General features: G+C 40.3%; 1 protein-coding gene across 1 annotated transcript in view; it reads right to left on the bottom strand.

Moving 5' to 3' along the window:
• Positions 1–24,295, bottom strand: part of fgd6 (FYVE, RhoGEF and PH domain containing 6) — a 33,857-nt gene that overhangs the window by 5,324 nt on the left and 4,238 nt on the right. Inside the window, exons 3-11 of the mRNA XM_080887491.1 lie at positions 12,985–13,096; positions 9,577–9,644; positions 9,468–9,498; positions 4,631–4,782; positions 1,525–1,681; positions 1,215–1,302; positions 686–736; positions 537–595; positions 380–451 (exon numbers count right to left, since the gene is read on the bottom strand). Of these exons, the coding sequence (XP_080743617.1) occupies positions 380–451; positions 537–595; positions 686–736; positions 1,215–1,302; positions 1,525–1,681; positions 4,631–4,782; positions 9,468–9,498; positions 9,577–9,644; positions 12,985–13,096 (790 nt within the window). The remainder of the gene's footprint in view (positions 1–379; positions 452–536; positions 596–685; positions 737–1,214; positions 1,303–1,524; positions 1,682–4,630; positions 4,783–9,467; positions 9,499–9,576; positions 9,645–12,984; positions 13,097–24,295) is intronic.

Here is a 24,295-nt window from a genome sequence, read left to right as displayed (position 1 = left end):
GTCAGAATTTTGAGATTAATGTCAGAATTCTGAGGGGGGGGGAAATCTGAATTCTGAATTAAATTTCAAAATTCTGAAAAACAAGAGTCAGAATTCTAAGAAAAAAGTCAGAATTCTGAATTTAAGGTCAGATTTCTGAGATTAAATAAAGAATTTGGACTTTTTTCTCAAAATTCAGACTTTAATCTCAGAATTCTAGAAAAGAAAAAAAAAATGTGCCCACTTTTTTTTTCCCAGTGGCCCTAATCCTCCATAAATTTTGCTTACCGCATGCTGCTTGTGTTACTTATTTGTGTTGCTGTTGCTTAAACAATCTCCCACTGTCAGACCACTCTGTTAAGGCTGTTGGCAAAAAAAAATAACATTTTGAGTGACATACCCTGCCTGGCTGAACGATCTCATGGTGCCCAGTGAGGCTGTACTGAATCTGCATCAGCTTCTGAAAGTTATCCTGCAAAAACAAACCACCAAACACCTCAAGTGGCTTTCCATCACTGCAAAAACGTTGAAAGGCTTTAAAGGGAATCAGGTGTTACCCCTTGCTTCATGATGTCATTCGCATGGTTGGCCACCTCCTTCACGATACTGAGGGCGGCTGCATGGACAGCAAAGATAAAGCATCAGTGTTAAAGTGCCCAGCATAAAGGTGGAAACAGGAAGCAGTGAGGGATGTCCTTTATCTAACCTTGTGTGTCTTTGTAATCTTCAGAGTCCTCTGGAAGGTTCTTCAGGTAATCTAGGGAATAAAAACAGCGGGTCAGATTACAGACCTTCAGCTCATCAAGGATATACAACCATAGCTTTATTTTGTTGTGAAGAACTTTTCTTCTTCTTTTTTCTAGACTCTGGCGTCATTTTGGGTTTAGTTTAGACTTAAAGTCCCAGAACATCCATAAAAGAAAAGAAGTTTTGTACTTTTTGTCTGAAACATTTTTTTTCCCTCTTTGATATCAGAAGCCTCAGCTCAGTGTGCTGACAGCTTCTTATTTTCCTCAAAGTAATAAAGTAAATAATTGTAACTTTGTTCTGCAGAAAACAGGCTCTCCTTCGATCATCGTATTTGTCCACTGGGTGGCAGTGCACTCCCAAAACACCAGGACAGTTAAAACTTGACTTTACTCCAGCTTTCGTTCTCGTGCCGCCAATAAAAAGATTCAATAAAGTTTTGACCTGCAGCGTGTTGGAGCAGTGAATACACCTCTCTGAGTTTGTACCTGTGAGCAACAGCTGGTACTGAGGGATCCTCTGCACTGGTTTCAGCAGGTAGTGTTTCAGAGCCAAGCTGGCACACCTTGGGCTCATCTGAGACAAAACAAGAGCAGAGTCACTCTAAATGCTGCTGCAAAACCCAAACAGATGCACAGACACAGCAAATCCCAATTATCCCACAGATATGAGAGGTTTCAGATATTATCTAAAGACCTTTATTATTATGGCTATGATGGTGCAGAGGCTTCTGATATTTCTTTTTTTCATTTAAATTCTTCACTGAAGTCCTGGCTGGAAAAAAGTTTGGATCTCTACCTCAAACTCTCGGACAACGGCTGCAAACGCGGGGTTCTTCCTGCACTGCTCGTCCAGCAGAGCCACGTTGTTGTCAAACTGGCGGATGTAGGTGGAGTACATCTTCAGGTAAGGACCTTTCTGTACGAAAATGTCCGACAGCCTCTGATGGTCGCTCCTGTAACCAGGTGGACATAAAGTTTCCTGAAGTCAATGAAACAGCTCTGATATATTAAAGCAGAAAAAAGAACTTCATCATGGGGAAAAACATCCAACTACAGAGAAGCAATCGTGTTGCATTTAATTTAATGTGTCCAAGTACTTCACTCTCATGTTTAACAGTTTTTATGACACATGAATTGTGATAAATATAAAAAACTGTAACTCTAAATAAGCAACTAAAAGTCAGGATGTGTCAGCACTGTGGTTACTAGTCTAACTTGCCTGGAAGTTCAGTGTTAAATTCCTGGAATATTCATATTATAACAGTTTAATTCAATTTTGGCCATTCTGGTTATCTTTCCTACATGTTCAGAGCGCTGTCTTAAGATGTAGAAACACAAAGATACAACAGAAACCTTCAGGACTTAATCTAACGTCTGAATTTTAACCATACAGAGTGCAGCTGCTGGACCAAAACTAGGAAAGTAAAGTATCACGTGTCATTATGAGTATTTCTGCACTATATTTATTTTAGGATAAGTTTTAAAATGCTCATATTTTGAGTCTATAGCTGTTGTCAAACAGGCACAGCAGCCCTGAACGTTTCTCAGTGGATGTTTCCGGAGCGAGCTGCATGTGAGAAGGCCAGTGTCTGACTCAGCAGGACTGGACATTAAACAGTCTCATTGCGCCCCAGAACAAAGAGTGTGTGAGGCAACACTGCCTAATCCAGTGTGCTGACTTTAGTGTGTCTAAAGAACGCTTTCCTTTTGTGAGAAAGGGCAGCTGTTGTTACTTAATTCTTCAAAGATTGTCCCAACTTCATGTGTAAAAAGATCAGAGAGGATCAGCTCTTTGCTGTTAGGGTGACTCAGCTCTGACTCAACAAATCACCTCTAAAAACTCCTGTCAAGTCACCCTTTACTTTATGATACATTATGAACATATAATAAGATGAATCTCACTGGTTTTTTTTTTTTAAAGTAATAGTTCTGATGAGAAATATATTTATTGGTCCTTTATCTGACACAGTTCCACATATAAAGTTTCAAATTGACCTCCAATAAACTTTATTGAGCATCTAAATCATAATGATGATTCAGTATGCTGGGAGTAGCTACTGGTCTCGAGATATAAGACTAGAGAGTCGAGGAAGTATTGCTTACAAACTCCACAGGACTTTAAACAACATTCTCAAAACGAGGGACTGGTGTTTCACTTCAGTTTATGGTATAATAATAAAGTGAAACTATGACAAAAAATAAAGGATCAATGAGCATGTTCTCCTCTGAGCTCATCGTTTTTTTCCCATTACTGTTATAAAGGCTTTTTTGATATAACTTATTTTAATACTGTATTAATGCAGTAGGTGTCTGATTAGGGCATAACTTTGCTTCTTTACCAACTAATAAAGAGCATGTTGTTTTTGTTTTTTTCTTAGTTTCGTCTAATTTGATTTAAAATAAGGCTTGTTATGCCTTTGTAGTTTACAATAAAATAAAGAAGGAGCACAGGCTGTATACAAAAGATGGGCATTGCTAATCTGCATTCTTTCTAATGGCCACCAGGTGGCGACTCCTGTGGTAGTATTTATGATTATGATCTGTAGGCTCAATCGCTAAAGGTTCTTACTGACTAAAACATAATCACTTTTTTATGACCCACTCGAGTAAAAAAAAGGACAATAAAGTAACGTGTGCTCTCATGAGCCAATGAGAGTGCAGCGTTCTTTGGCTTCTCAGATGCAGATGCGTCAGATGCACTCATGACATCAGGTTTCAGAAAGCTAAAGGGATGACGGCTAAATAAAGCTCGAGACAAACTAAAGCTTTATTTCAACTTTTGTGTTGAATCTAGTAAAGCCCACCACTTAGCTGATGCAAGTGTACAACACCGTTACTTTTTATGATGCCATTGACTCTTGCTTGTGATGTCCCTGCTGTGATGGCATGCCACACATGGTAAGCTCCACACCTCACCACCCGCTGTTCACTTTAGTTTAATTTACAGTCACTACTTTAAAATATTCTACTTATTGTTCAATATTGTTTCTTTATTAAATGTATTCATTTTTCCATCACACCTTCCAATGTTTATATGGCGTGCACACATATTAACCTTGCAAGGTCAAAGTTCTGTTTTATGTTATATTAATACATCTTTCTTTGTTTGAGTTACCTGGGGGTTGGTGTCTCCTCCTGTCTGGCAAAAGGTGTGGCAAAGGGCTGGGAGACCTGAAGTACCACTGACAGCCTAATTGGATTGCACCACATGCTTCATTGCCTGGGGGGTGTTTCATGTTTGTTTAAATGTTTTGTATTAGTTGGTTATATGGCAGCCATCTTGTTTTACCCCGTGTGTCATTTGGTTTAGCTAAACCAGTATTTAGCTAAAACTGTGTGTCATTTCAGCAGGTCAGTTTGTCATATGTTTGTTTGAGGTTTTGTTAATTATTATCTTGAGTTTAGTCTATTGAGTTGACCTCTTTTATTGGTCTGCCTGTTTAAGTTTTGGCTTTGTTAAATATGTTTTCATATTTTTGGGTCAATAAAACCCATTTTTTGAATTAAAACCACCTGTGTCCTTTATGCTTTACTGCTTGGTCCCTGACACCTGCGTTGGTGTGCAATTTAGCACACCAAAACATTTGATTTGAAAAATGATGCCAGAAGAAGATGAAGAAGAAGTAGCAGGAAATGAAATGGAGATAACTACAGCTCTGAACAGGCCAATCATAGTCACTGTGGACTGCATTAATGTGACAAGTAGTTACAGTTACATTTAGGGAAGTGTATGTCAGGATGGATTTGTGGATATAATGTAACTGCTGCTTTCATCTTCCATCTTTTCCATCTCTATAAAAGGAACCTTATGTTCCACTTTTAAAGCCTTATAAGGTGTAGTTCAGTACAAAGATGCTTTTTGTGCTGTGATAGTGAGAAAGAAAACTGTGTGTTTGTGTTACCAGTGTGCCACTCTCTCCTCCAGCTCTCTCAGCAGGTCTTTGTTGAGCTGGTACAGCTGAGGCAGGTAGTACAGGATCTGACAGAGGATCCGCTCATCTACCACCGGCTTCCCATTCTGACGGGTTGCCTTGGCAACGGCATCCCGAAAATCCTGGAGAGAAACGCATGGGTTAATTCTTCTAACAAAACTTTGCACACACACAGACACAGCTGGGCAGTCTGGAAGTGACACATGACGACAAACTTTACTACAACTGATCAGGAGCACCTCATAAACTGCCCGCTCCTCCACCCTCCCTGTCCACACCTCTGCACATATTTTATGACACACACACATCCACCCCCACCCACACACATGGAGCTGAGTCAGCACTTTGACTTTGTCCAGCATGCCAACACACACATCCACCTGGAAGGAAGTAGGGAGGTGACAAGGAATCCCGACGTCCTGGATAACTCGCGCTCTCTCACTCACAAATATATCCACTGCTTGGCATTACAGACGATAAGCACAGTTTGTACAACAATTAGCAAAACACAATATTACAATCGTAGCTGTCATGTGTTTGTTTAGCTCGTGGCCCATTTATCTTATTGCCTTTGTAAAACCAGATATCCCTCTTTATCTGGGACTGAATGGCATTTTCATTCCTTGTCCCACACCTCAACTCCTTATTTGGGAAAGCGCTTTTTTTAAAGTCTCATTTTTACCCAAAATATATAAAGGGAAGGCTTTTTATTCTAGACAGAATTTTGCTGAAAAAAATCACAAGCTCTTCATATTTTGTTGAATATAACAAAAACAACCACAAAGAAATGAAGCAGCAGTATATTCTGAGAAATATGTCTGTTTAGCTGCACCACAGCGTCACCTTTGAGAGAAATACATTATGACTATCCAGATGCCCGGAAAGATAAACTCACCACGCAACACACAATAAAATATAATCTCAGAACAAATATAACGCACACGTATTTGCTGTTATTTGCCACAACTACAGATAAACAAAATGTTCACCACCTCAAACATGGATTTATTTGTTAGATATTTATGTATTAAGCTTCTATTTGTATTACATTTATATCTTGTGCTGTTTTGTTTGGTGTTTTTACCTTAATGGGTCATTTTGTTCTGCCATATTGTATTGATTTTATTGCGCTATTCTGCTTTATTTATGTTGTGTTTAATGTGACAAATAAAGCTTATCTTAGCTCCATCCATCTATTTTATTCTGCTTATCCAATTCACGTTTGCATGGAGGGTAGAGCCCATCTCACCTGTCACAGGGCAAAAGGTCAATTATAGTCTATTTAGCATCACCAACGAACCTGACCTCATCTGTGCTTTTGGACTCTGGCAGGAAGCCGGAGCACCCGGAGAGAACTCCTTGCTGTGAGGCAACAGTGCTAACCACTTAACCACCGTGCCGCCCCCTATCTTAGCTCATCTTAACTAATTAGCATGTGTACCCAGAATGGACATTGTGTGGATATACAGCCAATTTACAACCAAATAATCACATGAAAATTAATTAGTGGCTCTAATCTCTATCGTAGCCTCTCCTTTCACTCTTCAACTAAACTCAGATGTGAAGGGACAGTTTTCTTTTAAAAGCCATGACTGGCTGACCAGATGTATCCCAGAAAACAACAGCCGTGAGACTTTAGTGCTTCCATGCATTCATTTTGAAACTTTTAATAAGTGATCCCTTCATTTTGGTGTTTAGGTGATAATTAAGGAGAGCAGAATCTAACATTAAATCAACCATGACCCCTAAATCCCTAAAAATATGAGCGCGGTATTTCATTACAGGACAATATAAAGCGCATCAAACATTCAGGCCTGTAACATTTCTTTAGTTGGCCTGCTCTCGCCAACACTCCAACACAAAATATTGTCAGGGATGACTCAGTTGACTTGAACGTCACTTTGTGCCCACACGTCTGTAAAGCAGCACCTCTGTGGGCTTTGACCCACTGAACTCTCAGATGAGCATTCATCTTTTCTAATGAAGGTTTTTGCACTGAAGCCCTGCTAGAACCTTCTTTCTTTGACTGTTTTATGCCGAAACAGCCTGATCACATGACCTCACTGATATTCCAAGTCAACGTTTTAAAAGGTGTAACTTTCCTTTTAACTTTACGCCCATCAACCACACTCTTCCAGCCTTTTAGGACCCCTAAAACAATTCATCCTTCTTTCCCACTGTCCTTCCTCAGGTGAAGGATAATGCTCTGATCACCGTTTTCATTTACTGTTCCAGCAGTTTGGTAGAAACTCTAAACTCTAAAATCTAAAACATTAAAAAAATAAAACAAAACATGAATGTGCAGCTCTTTTGACACAATAACATAATTAACAGAATCAATCTTTCAGCACATCTCAAAGCATGGCTGGATGTTAAATGCTTCATTGTTCTGTGTCTCTTTCTGGAAGTTTCTGCATCTGCTGTTTCTCCACACATTATTCAGATTTTCCTTTTAATTTGTCTCATCTGTTATTCAAAAAAGGATTTGCATATGATCTCCATTATGTTACTCGCTAATGTTTTACCTAATGTACAGATTAGACAGATAATGAACCTCTCTGAACCTAACTCAAAAAGCTAGATAGAGTTGAAACACTTAAACTAAAACCTTATTATCGCACATATAAAACACCTACATATGTTGTTATTGTATATTTTAAAGCGGTTCCTAGCAGGACATGAGGATCTAACAAATGGGGAATGAAAATCTCTGGTCCTACAGGTAAATCGACAACCTGCAGTTAAAACAAAGACAGAGGTCGACTGGGGAGAAACAAAAAAAAAAAAGAATTAAAAAATTAAACAACTGGATGAACATACCACAAATATGCAGTACACTCATGAGCCCACGCACCTACCTGCACACACACACACACACTGAGGATTATCTGAGGCATGTGCGTGTCTGGAGGTCGCCTCTGTGGCCTGAGGAAGCAGCTGCTGCGCGCCCGGGCTGGCCGCGGAGAGGGAAGAATGCGATCTGACCTCCTTTCTTGGACAGAGGTCTGCACCTCGCCCTCCCCCGTCAGCCACAGGGCGGCGTTTTCTACTAATCCCACGGCGGTTTCACTAAAGCCATGTCTGAGGCGGAAAGACAGGTGGGCCCTCGGCGTGGGTCATCTGAACCCGCTCACCTGGGATTCCCCCTGGGAACAACGCCTGCTGCAGTCCGTCCTTGGACTAAACTTAAACAAAGGCACAGCTTTTCTGTCTAAACGTCTGAGCTGAAAGTTGAACAATCGATAAATCAGCTGACAGAAAATTAATCAGCAACACTCAATGAGCCAAACTAAGGTCAAATACAGTAATAAATCATTTTATTACTGCCCTCATGAGTGCTTATGAGTGGACTGGTGTGAGGTGAGTGGGTAAATCTGTATTAAGTCATAACATCTGCCTGGTTCTTCACTCTCTTTTTTAACAGGGATTTAATACACTGGCAAAAACACCAGGAAGAGGGCAGTCGCAGGCAGCCAGCTCTGGTGAGCAAAGCAAATATTGTGTTGGTGTGGCTGCTAGTTTTCCATGAGGTGTGCACTGGTGCACGGTGATAAGCGCCACAGTTGAGGTTATTTGCGCCTGATGTTATCCCTCAGAAGCCCCCAGAGGTTGCAGTACGATGGCTGCACTCCTGGGCTGAATCACCATCTTCAGTACAGTACAGTAAGGACTAACCCAGGTTGTAGCTAGAAACCGAACTCCGGATTTCACTGTTGTTTTGAAGTTTTGATTCTTGTAGTTTGTGTTTTTGGATTCTGTTTGGATTTTTTTAAATGTCACTCTCCTCTTTGTTTTTCTTCTCATCGGTTCCCGATTGTCTCCATTTTCACTCAGTATTTGTTTTTTTGGTTGATTGTTCTCTTCCTGTTTTACTTAGGTAGTTGGTTTTCTTTCAAGTCTTGTTTTTGCTTTTACTTCCTCTTTTGTGACCATCTGTTTCGCCCTCATTGGTTAATTACTTTCACCTGCCTCTCACTCCCTTCCTGTTAGTATAAATAATCCCGCCTTCCTTTTGTTGAAACGCCTTTTTGTCTCATCTTCTTTGGATTTTGTTGGACTTTTGTGTTTCATTTTGAACTTTTCATCAGCCACAACAAAAGGCTCTTCTTTTGTTGAATATTCAGCTTGAGGTTTCCATCCTTTTCTTCCTCTCCACATCAAACCTGACACTCATCACGTGTGATGATCCTCCTCCACATGAAAGATTTCTCTTTCTATCGATGCTTTATAGTTCAAATCAGTAATAGTCAGCAGATTTGTTAGCAGCATAACTGCAGTTAATTGCAATATTCAAAAAAATCACTGGGCCATCACACACAAATGTCTGCAGGACAACTCTCCCAAAATATGTCAAACAGACTAAACGAGCCACCAGGCAAACTCCACAGCCCACAGCTCATTCTTTTTCTTGTGCCTACACTCTTCTCTCAGTGCATCTCTGTAATGGATCTGATCAAAGCACCTCCTCCCCCACCTTGTGGCCATGCATTTATCTGCCCACCACGGCCCCCCAGAAAACCAGAAACACTCCGTTGCAGCAACTTTAAAAGCCTCAGCTGTAGATTGTAACTGCATTAATCAACTCAGCCAGGGCACTCGAGCAAAGACAACTGCAGTCAAGGGCCCACTAATTCAAATCCATCCTAGGGAAAAGGCTTTGATCACCACTCAAGACAGTTACAGCACAGTGCCAGCACCAAAACATACAGTGCTGCTTATTATGCTGGGCACTCTCTTTGCTCTGGCTGCTAAATTAAGTCATGGAAATCCTCCTTTAATAAAAGTCTTGACTGAACAAGACACTTACTATGTGCAGAAGCTTCAGGACATCCACAAACCTGATAAAAGAGAGAAACACGTCCGTTAGACAGCCACGGATTACAGTACAGATGCTACCTCGTGACTGAAGCACTTACACTTTCTCCGAGCTCATGATCTCCTGGGCGATGTGCACCACCTTCTTCCTCTTCATCTCGTCTTCTTGCTAAAGTTTCACAAAAAAAGACAAAACACAGACGGTCAGGACGGTGCCAGGGAGACGCCGGCGCCAAAACAGTTTAAAGTTAACTCACAGGTTCGCTGCAAATCACCATGATCACCGGTGCTGGTGTTTAAAGACCATTAAGGTTCTTTCAAACAACATAAAGCAGGAACCTTTCCCTCCTCTCTGCCTGTCTCCTCTCCCCATCTCTCTCCAACAGTGTGCTGTTGAATGGGAAAGGGGGAGGGGGGACTCTCTTTGACTTAATTTGGACGCCGGCCTTGGCCCCTGCTTGACCGAAATGGCCGACTGGTCCTATCGGAGCCTGTATTTGTGATACCCCGGCGCTCTGAGAGCCATCAGACACAGGTGCTGACAGTATTGACTCTTTCAGCCATTGAGGGAGCTATTCCTGAACCTGTAGCCCTTCTGTGTTTGCTCAACATCCCCCACTTTCAACACACAAACACACCCACTTCTGAAAAGCTTTTAAAGGCAACAAACACACTCGGCAGGATGCATGTGAGCACATAGCCTCCAGCTGCTGCGGTAACAGTTGAGTCACCGGGAGAGATACGAGTCGTCCGTTGTGACCTGTAAATGATCTGCCAGCTTCACATGCTGACATCATATTTTAAGAGCGCTTGGAGATGTTTTTCCATAGATGTTTCCCTGGAAATATGCTCACTTCAGCCCTTGTAATAATTCTGTAGCATTTTCCACTAAGTGTGAATAAAAACAGCCACTTTAAGACTATGGTTTCCGATTAGTGTGGTTGGGAATGAGACTAAAAATAACATTTCTCTGTTTTTCTTGTTTTAACCTCTTCAAGTGTCTAAAAACTACAAATAGTGGAGTCTTAGTAATCTTGCTATAGGTGATAGTCACCATTAATGTGACTATTGTGGCTCGGGCCACAGACTGTATATAAAAGAGGGATGGAGCCTCTAGGTCTAAAGAGGAATTAGTAGAAGTAGCTTCTGAATGAGCATGTCCCCTCTGAGACTCACCCCTGACTCGTGATGTGGGGCGAACACCAAATCGTTCAAGTGGACATGAAGCACTACATGTATAAAGGCTAATTTTCACCATGGAGCCTTGCTCTAAATTACTGTTTATAGCTTATAGTTTATGCTAGCTAACTAATAACAGAACTGGTAACACAGTAGAAAACCACAACACTAAAGCTAAAAAGCAGTCTAAGGCGGCCACTTTTTGCTGCCATAAAATTAACATAAAAGTCATTTTATGCAACAATGACTTTTATGGTAATAAGAAGCATATACTGTCCACTGCCACTCTCTGTCTTTTTAGCAAAAAGGGTTGTTTTTGTTTTTTTTTTTTGCTAGCTGCACTGAAACAGAAAAATCCACCTGTTACTCTTAATGTTCACTTTTGTAAAGCACTTGAGGACTCTGTCCTGTCTTTCTCCCCTCATTCCCAACTGGTTTTGGCAGATGCCAGCCCCTGCCTGAGCCTGGTTCTGCTGGAGGTTTCCTACTGTTAAAAGAGAGTTTTTCCTTCCCACTGTTGCCAGGTGTTTGCTCATAGGGGGGGTCTGATTGACCAAAACAACAAGCTGAAGTCAAGACTGTGGACCTCTGTGGATCAGCAGATGTCCACGGAAGAGATCAGCATTATTTCATGCAATAAAATGGTCTATCCAAAGAGTTTACAACCTAACAGTTTACAACATGCGCATCACAGAACAAACAGTTTCTTAGCGAAGCACGATCGGGAATCTTGATATCCATCATGATGTCCACAGGGAAAACAGACTGATGTATTCAACGTAGGACCCCCCCCCCCCCCCCCCCCAAAAAAAAAGCCATACCCTCCGAGGAAGAGATGCCACACTTGTTGGAAACATTATCTCACTGAGTAGATAAAGTCATAATAGAATTGAGGAAAAATGAAGCCCAACTGTAAGTGAAGGAGAAAATAATCTCCAAGTTACAGTGCAGATTGTGGATTGTATTTTTTTTGTAACACAAAGGTGTTTTTTTTGTTTCTCAATACATATAGTGACTCCTGTCCACTTTAAAGTACTAATAGGTGACTTTGTGCAGTCACATCTTTTATATATAGTCTATAAGTCACAGTAGCTTCACCCGCTCCTTGAATAACAAGGAGTCACATGTCAATGTTTGATTGAAAGTAAACAAGGAAATCTTCCACTTGAATCAGACATTTTTCTAACTGCATTAGGACTGCATTCATTATATTTCATTATAGACATGGTCAGCTAGAGACCACCAGCTGAGTAGTGATTCCTGTTATACTTCCCTGAAAATCTACTCCAAGTCCTCCTCCTGGGCTGCAGTCATAGCTGGTGCACTGTAATGTAAGTTCTCCAGACGAGTCCACGTGGTCATGAAAACAAGCGGGCACACAGACGCTCACCCTCTAATGATGACATTTATGTTACTCTGAGGCGAAAGTATAAACGAGGCTTTAACCTATACTCAACTCCTGAGTGGACCGTTGTGTTTTCCTATCACATTCATATTCATTTATTCATTTGGGTCAACAGATTAAAAAAAAATCTTAATCTGTGAGTTAATGATTAATCCTGATCTCAATATTATGATTTCGACATAACCAAGCTATAGTTTGAAGACATTAAAATGGGACCTCTTACACTACTTTCAAACTCCATATTTGTTTCTTGGATTGCATTGGAGATTTCAACATAGAAATTATTATATATTGTTATAATATAAAGAATATATATTATTCTTTATAGTTTTTTAAAGGTGAACTTTATGTTAACATTAATTGATGTATTATATTTATTAGTATATTTCATTTCCTGGAATCTACTACAGTAGCTTTGCATGACTAGTATTTTAAAATCATCCTCCTTTCTCTATTACTGAGCTGTGACACAGTTCTTAAGTTCTGAAACAAGCTTTTCAGCCCCTCCCCCTTTACCCCACATTTCTTCTGATTGGCTACCCCTCATAAATATGACCAGATTAGGCATATCCACTCTCTTTAACGTCATACAGAAGCAAGAGAAGGAAAAAAAATGGCTGAAAATAAGTGTTTAGAGCCTTTCATAGCTGCAAAGACACTCTGCTGGAAGAATTTGAGAACCAAGACGTTTGACTGGATGTTCATTATAATAATTACACTGGTGAAAGCATGAGGCATGATGGTAAGTAAATATTATAAATGTTTATGGATTGTGGTATCAGAGTAACATGCATGGAAATGATCAGTCATCAGGTACTGGGAGAAGTTTCAGTTTAAATTCAACCCTAATTACTTTATTGCTCACATTGAGTCATTTTATTGTCTGAATTCCCCTGATGTTACAGACGGAGTTTCATTATAGTACCTGTCTGTCTGCCTCGTCCAAGTGCTCCTTGCTAGAGGTGGAGCTGTTGTCCTCGTCATCTGAGCTGTGGATCTCCTCCTCCTCAGAGTGGACTTCCTGGATGAGGCAGCCGCTATTCGCCCAAACACAGACAGACAGAGATTAATTTAGCCTTTCTTAACAGGGAATGTTTAAATCTGTGAAAGGGAAGCAGGGCAGGGCTACAGAGTGGTGTGTGAGTTCAGAAAAACCCTCCTTGGATAAATAAAGATTAAGGAAGCCTTGTGCAATAAGGGGGCCTAGACAAATTTAACACGCATATTTACTCATAGAAGTATGTGAGTCAAGACCGACACTTCTTCAGAGGTTTGGTATAACGGAAAATACTGATGAATACAATTAGACAATATTTTGGGTAGTCATGCAGACAGCGGTTAGGTAGGAATTGAAAATGAGGGGACGCCAAAAAATGTGTCCACAAAAAAAAGAATAAAACAACCAACTACTAGGTCTGGAGGTCTTCTCCAGGTCAAAGACCTTCACAGACACACTAATACACCACAATAAATCCCACTGCACTTTGATCATTTTAACCCCTGGAGGGTCTTGGGTCGATTTGTGGCTATTTTCAAATTTTGATTACCTGCCATTTGCACAGTGTTGAATGGAATATAGCGAAAGTCTGCAAAAAAAAGTTCGGTCACATTTACTGTTAAAATTTCAGTATGACTTCCGGAAATTAGCTTCAGTGGCTAAGCTATCGATAAACTTACGCTATCGGACCTAGTGGTCGATTTGTGCCCCATTGAAACCCATTATAAACGCTATTTTTCACGGCAAAAAAATTACGGTCAAATCGATCGTGATCGGTAATGCTTCCGCTTCCGCTTGCAGTACTGGCCTTAGAGTTGTAATTTTTTTATTTGTCCACCGGGTGGCGCCCTTGCTCCACATTTGACCCGGGGCTGGAAAACAGCGGGCTGCTTAAAGAGACCTGCGGGGAATGAAGCGTCATTTCCGGCGTGCTGCAGCGGCTTCGCCCGCTGATCGGGCGGGACAATTTTCGGCCCCAGGACCGTTTGAGGTTGGATTTTTTTTTTTGTTTAATCAACAGGAAATGACGTATTTGTTGTGACGTGGTACCGGATGTGTGTGTTGGAAAAAGGGGTCCGACGCAACATGCCCCGGTCATCGTCGCGAGTCAACCCGGGAGCATGCACCGATTCCGGCCTAGAGGAGGAGCATTTGCCGCCTGGAGACCATTTTCTGGTCCGGAAAAAAAAAAATAAAAGGCGATCGAAATTAAGGTTGGTGCCAATCTTTAGTCCATCTAAAGGCCTAATTATAATAACAATCAAATATTACTTCAAATGTTTTTTTTTTTTAAATATTTCGTTTTGTTTCGGGGGGCTAAAAAAAACGGTGCGCACATGTAATTAAACTGCGATTAAAAGGGTTAAAACCCCCGAAATATAATTAAAACTTTACATGGATAGTTCAGGGAGAAGTAGTTTTAAAAGATTGGCTAATTTAAAGTGGAATAAAATATTAATATATAAATTTTTTATAGCACTTTTTGGGCGTGGTCGATTTGTGGCTCTAGGTCCGATAGCGTATGCATTTTTCTAAGATCCTCCAGGGGTTAATACTGTTAATTTATTTTATTTACAGATGAGTTAATACAAGAAAACAACTGCATAATTTTTCCATATTTGCATATTAACAGATTATGGTATAAAATGCATCAGTAGTTTTAAGTTGCATGGATCGCAGATTTATCCGTTTTTTGTGAATATAAGCTGCTGACTGGTGAGCAGAATTTTCAGCTTGGTACGTTAGTGTTCATCAGTTAATCATAAAACATATTTAGTGCTTATAACAAATATATTATGCTAAATAAAGACAGATTTTTCCACAATGTATATGATAGTAAGAGTTAGTAAACCTCTATTAAAGTCTCCCTCTGCAGTCTGTTGTTTCTTAGATTCAGCATTGAAACTGAATTTAAAACAAAACATAGATGACATTCTGTCGCCTCATCAACCACCAAGATCTCACTGCCTACAGACATTCAGTAACTCTCATTGGATAATGTTAATAAATATCTTTCACTAAATATGAACGTTTTCTACCTGTCCTTGTTTAAATTATGAAAGAAGTTATTATGCCTGAGAATCTCTAGAATGTCGAATACTTTCCACTAAACAGTTGTCTTCTACTTTGGTTAGTTTTTTTAACAACCATTTAAAAAACATATTTTGCTTTTGTTTTATTTTTTACTGCAATTCCTGTAGAGTAGCTTTTATAGTGTTAATTCAGTATGTGCTACAAAATAAAAGCCTTTCCTTTACATTAGGTTTGTGGGCATTTTATTTTGAATTGTTCCAATCATGGCACTTCAAAGGAACAGCGCATCACAGGAACAGCCTGTGATGTCACAGTGCACATTCTACTGGAAAACCCTATAAATAGGGGAGACGTTCAACCGACTTTAGTGGATCTCGGATGGCAGAAACACAAAGCAACCTGGTTGTTAAAACAAAGACAAGGCGGACGCAGAGAAACGCACACGCACACGCTGACGCATCTACAATGGCAGAAGCAAAAATAGAAATGGTCATCACACCAAAACCTGAGGTTGATAAAGCCGCACAACCAAATACTAAAAAGTCTCCTGTGGCACAACCACCAAAGGAAACGGTTGTGAAACCAAAGAAACAAAAAAAGCAAAAACAGAAAAGAGTGGCTGAAGAACCAAGAAGACCAATTACTCGGGCATATGCCCGGGCTCTTCTTGAAGCTCAAAACAGCACGGCTGATGGAGCAAACCCAAAAAATGAAGAAATGCTCCCCATTTCAAATGCAAAGGAGGACATGGAGAGAGAGAGAAATGGGAAGAACCCCAGCAGACCAAACCCTGTGCCTAATGGAGGGACTTGGGAATATCAACCCATTCCCACATTTAGACCCCCGTTTAATCCCTGGCACGAGATTGCTGCTCTCAGACACCAACTGGAAGCCTCCCAATACCATCAGAACGACCTTTACGGTAAAATGGTAGGTGCAAACAAGAGGGCCTCTTATCACCAGCTTCAGGTGAACAAACTTCGTGAAGAAATTCACGAGAACGAGCAAAATCACGAGGAAACGATCAAAGGCCTCATAGAGCAGCTGGAAGAGGCTTCTAGTAATAAGCCCTATGACATCAGTGAGACAGACACTCTCGTGAGTGACAATGAAGCTATGGTCATATTGGATGAGGTGATTGCTACCCTGCAGGACCAAATCAGCCACCCTACCACAGAGCAGTGTGTGGAGTCTACCACTCCAACCACAGAGGCTTCACACACTGACTCTGTAGGACTGAAGTCCTCTAAGGAGGCTGAATTTGAGCTCAAATGTAGGATTCAGCAAGAGCAGATTGAGATGCTCCAGAAACAGCTCCTAGCAGCTCAAAATCAGCTTGAAGAGCAGGCCGTTAAACATAGGCAGGAGCAGGAGACACTCAACCTGGAAATCAGTGACCTGAAATCCCAGCTCTGCCCCAACAAGGCCCTTCATGATTTGAAGCTAGAGTCTCTGGAGCGAGAGCTGAAAGGGGCCAAAGCTTCCTCACTTAAAATCCCACAGCAGCACAAAGAACAAAATTCCACTGCTGCAAATGAAATGCACAAATTTGAGCTTCCGAAAGAAAACGAGACTGGACAACAGGAGAAGATGGAAAAAGAGGACTCACGGCCATCCACTGCAAGGTCTCTGCAGGAGCCTCAGAAAGAAAAAGACACCACAGAACAACAGAAGATAGAAAAAGAAGAGTCAGCTGCATTTTCTGTACAGGAATCTTTGCAAAGTCTACAAGACAAACAGAAAATGCTCAATGTCAAGGTGGCTGAACTCAAGACTGAAGTCAAGAGCCTGCCAGAGATTCCGCCAAGTAAGAAGAAGAACAAGAAGAAGCGGAACTGTGCGCGTCCCCAATTTCACATAATTGGTGTCAACATCAAGTCCTAAAAATCATATTTATATACAACTAAATTGTCAGTGAACATTTGAACCCCTCTCGGTCAAGACAGAAGGCCACCCCTTCCTGAGCCCGGTTCTGTCAGAGGTTTCTCCCTATTAAGAGGGAGTTTTTCCTCTCCACTGTCGCCAAGTGCTTGCTCATAGGGGATTTGGGGGCTTTTTTTTAACACCAACCACTGAAAAGTTCACTGACATCAAATTTAAGACTCAGCAAATATGGAAATGGATCATTCGTCATCAAGTGAGGAATCATCCATTTAAAACATGTTTGCTGAGTCATATTTAGTTGTATATAAATATGATTTCTGTCACACTAAGGCCAATCACAGACTAATTTGGACAATTGGTAAAAAATAAATAAATTGAAAAAATTGAAAAGAAGTAGTTGTGTCATTGTTTCGTGTAGATTTCAAATAACATGCCATTTTATGTCAACATATTTCTGTTACATTTGTAGTGCTCGTGGTTTTATATTCTTATGATCCTGTTTGTTTGATGAGTATATCCTTCTGCCTTACTTCACATATTTACTGCTGCTTGGCTAGCTTTAGTCATGCTAGCATCAGCACGGGTAGAAACAGATACACATCAGAGACATCACATGTAGCTTGTGTTTATGTTCAGATTGACATCTGATTTAAAAGCAGGCAGCAAAGCACTGAGCAGCATATCAGTCAGCACAGAAAACAAATGCCATAAATGTCATCAATTAGGCTGGAATAATTTGTTTCTAGTGGCTTCTATCATCGGTGCCACTTGTTCGCTATGTTGGTTGTTTGGATGCACAAATATTCAGCATCATAAAGAAAGGCCCAGTGTATCCTCTGATAAGGAGGTAATAAAGGAAGCGCTGAAGCTCCTTTCCTTATATCCAGTAAAAGAGCTGGTTGAGTTGTTCCTTTAGAGAACTCAACAGCTCTTGGAAAACTGCACAAATCTGCCTCCATGTGTTGTAAGATGTGGCTGCACTGGCGCATAAGATTTGGTAACAAGGATAACAGAGCTAATGAAATATTGTCTCATTACAACAAGTGTGATATTACTGTGTGGGAGAAGTAAATAAGACAGCCACACCTGGGCAATGGACCAAACCACTGGGAGCTATGTGAGTGACTAGTTGTTTTTTAAAATTGATTATTTACCAAAAATATGCATTACTGGTAAAAATTGGGGGGGGGGGGGGGGGGGGGGGGGGTTCAGTTGACTTTCTTAGACTTTAAATGTAATTCAAATGAAAAAAAGAGGTGGAGCAGGTGGTGGGAGACACATGGTCATATAGTAAGGAGTTTTACGCCCCTTACTAGGAATTTTTTTATGCAAATCCAATCTTGCACAGGCAAACGCTCGTCTGCAAGCAACAGAGAAACAAAGCTGACAGCCAACCATTGCACAATCCCAAAATCAGACTAGTTCATAGTCGATACAGCATAGTATTGTGATATTTTATCGATACATGGACACCAAATCTGAATATTTTATTAAAAAATGAAAATACTCTGGGAATACTATGAACATAGAGCCAATCTCCTGCACCACCATCCTGAGAAAACCCTGAGCCACAAAAACATACATAACTGGAAACACTTTTTGAGAAAGCCACCTCCTAAATCAAAGCAAACATAAATTGGACAGCAACCTCCTTGCATCTACAAAAAAAAAATATTGGCTACCTGGTGATTGTAGTGATTTTTTTTACACTCTGCAACTGATTGCAACCTGTAGTGATTAAATGGTTGCCCAGAGCTTTGAGCGTGTTGCACACTCACAATTGCACAGGTCACCTGATTAGAGGGAACACTTCTGCAAACAGTTGCAAAATGACTTCAAACGACTACAATCAACCTATTGAACAAGAAGGTTACTGAGTATAAATGTAATAGTTAAATGTGAATTTCTGGCTATGTACACAGCAAGAAATATGTGATTTTCAATAGTTTATCACAATTAATTACTGTATTATCAGAAAAAGATTGCATGTAATTACCAACATGACCATATTAAATTGCAGACTGACTCCTTCATATAGCAGGTTTTATTGACAGTATTGGTATGATTGACAAACTCACAGAATCTTTATCTTATTGGATAAAACAGATAGTGAACAAGTTTGAGGACATAACTTTCAGTTAGAAAAAGGTGATAAATCACAAGATACATTATTGGAATACTCCACTCTGCAAAATGCTGAAAATTGAAATAATATTATTATGAGTAAGGTACTTTGATAATATTGTATCGTGGAGAATCTGGTGTTTCCCTGAGCAGTCCTCTGATAAAAAGAACTGAGTAATACTTGTTCCATGATTTCAACTACAAAACCTTGAGAGTTTACTTTATCTTAAGACTCCCTTTTAGTCATTTTGGCCAAAACTAGAGATGATTAATTGCCCGGACCTACCTCTATAACACCCAGCTGTACATAATGTGCATTTGAAAAGTGATTATACTTTTGAGACCTGTCTTTCTCTTCATTGCACTTTTATCAGCCCTACGGCCATCAATGAAACAACATGCTGGCTCGGGTCTTCCCACAAACAGCGCTGTGTGCCAAGCACAAGCAGCAACATGTGTTTGTGCTGCTAACGTTTTGATCTGGCTCTCGCAGTCTCTTCTGTAGAATTAACCTGTCTGAGACTTCAGAACAGAAGGATTTAAAGCATCCTGATTTTGTCTCATCCTCTATGTCCTGCTGTCAGTTCCTATCCTAATCTTTGTGCAGAGTCTTGTGGACGTTGGGGTGTGGGGTATGAAAATAAATGGGTATCTCCCTTCACTCCCACCACGAATAGCCCACTCTGCCCACTTCCTTGCTTTTCCTATGTGTCTCTGTTACCTAAATTTCAATTCCCACTGACTCTACCTCCTTCTTTGTCTGCTTTTCTCTCCCTTATGCTTTCTCTGTAGTCGAGCGCTCCAGAATACTGGGTCAGGCACAGAGCGCCACTTGTTTACAGCCCGGGGCTACTTACATAAACTTAACAGGCTCGGATGCCTGGGAAACACTACAGATTCACTCGCTCCCTCTTTTTTCCTCTCTGACACACAAACACCCGGCAGACTGCTCTGCATACCAGACAGAATTAAGACGCAGAGCACATCTTAATTGTTTAGAAGACCACTTTCACAACAGTTTACCTCAGCGTTAGCTAAGGTGTCCTGACATGATCACCTGTATGAACAGAGGAAACAGGCACAAGGCCTGGATAAAGGGCTTAGATAAAAGGCTCATTGCCTCTGTTGGAGACTCTAATTACTTTGTCCTGTGGTGTCCCACAGGGCTCAATTCTGGGACCCCTGTTTTATGTTTTTTTTTTATATATGTCTAGCTAGATTGTTGAGCATTTTACCAATTAGCACAATTTATTCACAGATGACAATCAGCTCATCCTGATTTTTCCTTTAAAAACACATGAAGTTTCTAAGTTATCAAGGCTAATGACACCCTAAAAGCAATCACATTTTAGAAAATGTGGTCCCAATGACATGATATATGCTGAGGACCCTGTCCTACAGTCGTCATTTTAATGGTTGTGATCTAGAGGTTACAGGGCTCGCAAAATTTCAAAATCCCTGGTAGCCCTTCGGGCAGGGACTCTTCAGTTTTTGGTAGCCCAAAATAAATTTAAGTAGCCCGAATAAAAAAGAGAGCAATTTTTTTGATTGATGTTTTAACCAACAACACACCCGGCAGAACATTATGTTATTTACACGGGTGCACATAAGTGGTCCGCATGTGCGCATTCGCTGTCAAAATAAAAGACGTGCACCAGATAAGAAGTTGCAACGCGCGTTTGCGTCCATATAAAAGGCACTGTTTTTGTCCGCTAGAGTGGGATTTTCACGGCACATTCCGCACCACATCTCTGTGCGTTCATCATTTGTTTGAAGCCAGCTCACCTCCTGCAACCACTTTTCCGAGAATACGCGCTTCTTTTGTGGTTCGGACTCCTTCTGACATTTCTTTGGAGGTAGAGGAACACCAAAGTAATTGCTTAAAGGAGCTTCTTCGACATCTTTAAGAGTTCTAAACAAATGTCTGTCCTCCTCCAGAAAATCTTATGTACGCAAACACGCGTTGCAACTTCTCATCTTGTGCGCGTTTTTTATTTTGACAGCAAATGCGCACCTGCGAACCACTTATGTGCAGCCCTGGTTATTTAGTTCGTCATATTGCAGCCACAGAAATTCTTTTGTCCATGAAACCATAAAGTTGCACTTTCTTTTTGCCTTATAGTCTGATTTGTCATAACTTTTCCGTTTTGTGGTAAGCTTTTCTTTGGCTGTCACTTCTTCACCCTGACCTGTCTTATTTGGCTCAGCAGAACTGAAATATATATCCTGCTGCTTTTACACACGCACTCACATAACGCTCAGCGATTCTCTGCGCGATCAACCTCTCACATGTTTAAGCTTGCTGCGGGAGATTTCACTTTTCATGTTTGCACAGTAAGCTAACGATTGATAAGACGATGTCAGAGGAATTGGTGCGCAAATTATCGTCACTCACCAATCAGTACCGTCGCTCTCAGTTCACAGTTCGCGCGATTGCAAAGTGAAAGCAAAAAACAAGCGGAAATTCAAACGCGATTTCAATATGTCACATATTGACAGTGGCTCACCGATGCCAATGACATAATTACCCAGCTACATTTCCACTGGATGGAATTACGGAGAAGGAGGACTACTTCCAAATTATTTAAGTTCACCTCAGATCAACAGCCAGACAATGGAAACCTGGACACCAATCCCACAAACAAAGGCTTTCCCAAAGCCTTAACCTCAACACTACTGAAAATGTTTTGCATATCCTTAAAAGCCAGGTTTGCGCCAGGAAACCAACCATCTTAAACAAACTCTACGAAAAATTTACCAAGACGAGTGGCGAAATATCCAACCAGAATTATGCCAAAAGCTGATTAGAGAAAATCGAAATTAAATTCAAACTTGTGCACCTAATTCTTGTTTTTTAAATTCATTGAAGATGCTTACTGTACTAACATTCCACTGTGGAAAAAGAATAGTTCAAATAAATAACTAGAAGCCCAAATTACCATGACATTTACACCAATGCTGAGTGCATGTAAAGTTTTGTCCAGAACTGCAAACTTGCTCGAGGGCATTTTGTCATAATTTAGTCCCTACTCCCTAGCTGTTAATCTTTCCAAAATAATTCATGTACCATATTTGTCTACCTTTTTCATTTTTTATACTTCTTATTACATAAATACTTCTCTTTAAAACATCTCTTATGTGGCTCTTTTTGCAAACTCTGCTTTTCCACGAGTGTGAAAATTATTTAGCATGTACTCAGCATGAGAACAAACTCAGCCAAGCAAAGGAGAAAAATGGAGTGATGAGGTTAAGAAGAGGCTAAACATGGTGCGAGGGCGGGCAGGCAGAGGAGGAGAAAGGAGGCTGGTGGTTGCTAGAGGTTTATTTTCCCTGTTCTAGAGAGCTGTGTGGCGTTTCTGCGATTCTCAGACATTTCCTGCCCTGGCCACTGAAAATAACCCACAGGAAAACAGCCTGACCTGCTGCACATCAATGCTCTATTCAAATTCAATGTCTGACTGCCTCAAAGGCTGACTTTCACATGCTCTTGAACACAAATCGCTCGTTTCACCTGTCCAACCTGTTGCACACTGGCGGTTCATGCAATGAAGCTGTGGCTCACCTGGTATTACAGGACAGTAATAAAAGCTCGCTACATCAATTTGCAGGTCCTTTTTTCCCACATGGACAAAGAAAAGCATGCCATTGTTCCTGGTATAAAGATGCCCTTCTTATCTCACACTATAAAACATCTTTACTCTGCAGTATCACTTCAGAAAGATGATGAAAGAGAGGAAAAAAGAGCTAATAGAAAAAAAGAGGATTAAAAAAATTATTTTAATCAATAGAGATAAATACTTAGAACTTTCTGCTTTTCTATTGAATGTGATTGTGAACCTAATATTTCACAGTTAAACAAAAACTAATAAGAATTTTAGTCTGAGACCACATACTTCTGCATGTGATGAGCTGCATGGCGCTAACACGTTGACGCGTTAACGCACGGGGCGATCCACGTTAACTCGCTAATGGAGATTTGCCGTGTTAATGCGGTTAAATAAATTATGGCATTAAAGTCATTTTAACGAGATTAACACTGACAGCACTGATATTTTCCAATTAAATATTGATATCCCATCAATAATGTACATTTGATCTTATATAACCGTGTAACCATTTCTTGTACGGTTTTTGTACAATTACAACGAATTCATTTTCCAAACATGATAAGACTTGATAAAGTTTTTATAAAGCTGTAAATAGATTTATAAATTTTTTAGGTTCAGGACCTAAAACACGTGGGCATGTCCTTGGGGAGGTCCTGAAAGTAGTTAACGCTTGAGCTAGTCTGAATGAAACTTTTCACAAGCATCATCACACACACAGCGATTATTAGCATCTCTACGGTTTTAAAAAAAGATTGTATTAAATCCCAATTCTTATGATTTTCCTCTATGTTATGTTAATTTCACTATCCTAGTACGAATGAGATGTTATGTTCTCTGGTTGCATTTATTTCACATGTCATGTATGTAACTTCACCAAAATCTGTATCCACAACATGATTTTTGTACAAGTCACCGCTAAATACAGGATGAAGAATTAGGAGTAAAGAAATGTCACAGACATAAAGCATAACAGAGCTGCTGCATTTTATGGAAAATTCTGTTTTATTTAAAATGTTTTGTGGGTGTTGTTAATCATTCCTGTATTGAGTAAAAATACAAATAGATAGTTTTTAAAAATATAAACAAAATACTGTGATGGCAGCAGTCTGAGTTTAAATGTGTCAAAGTGCTGCCGTCAGCCTGCAGGTAAATTGAAATTGAAAGCAAAGATATGAATCCAGGAGTACACAGTTTGTATTATAATTGGAGACCTTACATTACTGACCAAAGAAATCAATACATGTACTGATTTCACTGGTTAATAATTAAATTAACCCTAACCCTATATCATTCTGTTGTTAATCATTTATAAACAACCACGTTTTTGTCATCTGAATAAATACAGCAAAGATATTAGGAATAACAAGATAAATTAGTAGCTTTTCATCCTCCGTGCTTTAGGATCTTAACCAGCCCTCCTGAGGGCTAGAAGAGCTAAACTGCTGAGGATTAACCTACTTTAATCCTTCTAAAATAAATCCCCCAAATGACCAGAATCAGAAATAAATGGTCATGAGGCTCACTTGTTAGAGTGTGTACTGAGTCCGAGTCCTCTGCAGTGGCTTGGGTTTGATCCCTAAACTCCAGTG

This window comes from Rhamphochromis sp. 'chilingali' (assembly GCF_963969265.1).
Source record: "Rhamphochromis sp. 'chilingali' genome assembly, chromosome: 7".
Taxonomy (NCBI): domain Eukaryota; kingdom Metazoa; phylum Chordata; class Actinopteri; order Cichliformes; family Cichlidae; genus Rhamphochromis; species Rhamphochromis sp. 'chilingali'.
The sequence above is the reverse complement of the archived record's forward strand: the minus strand, read 5'-3'. Positions and strand labels throughout refer to the sequence as shown.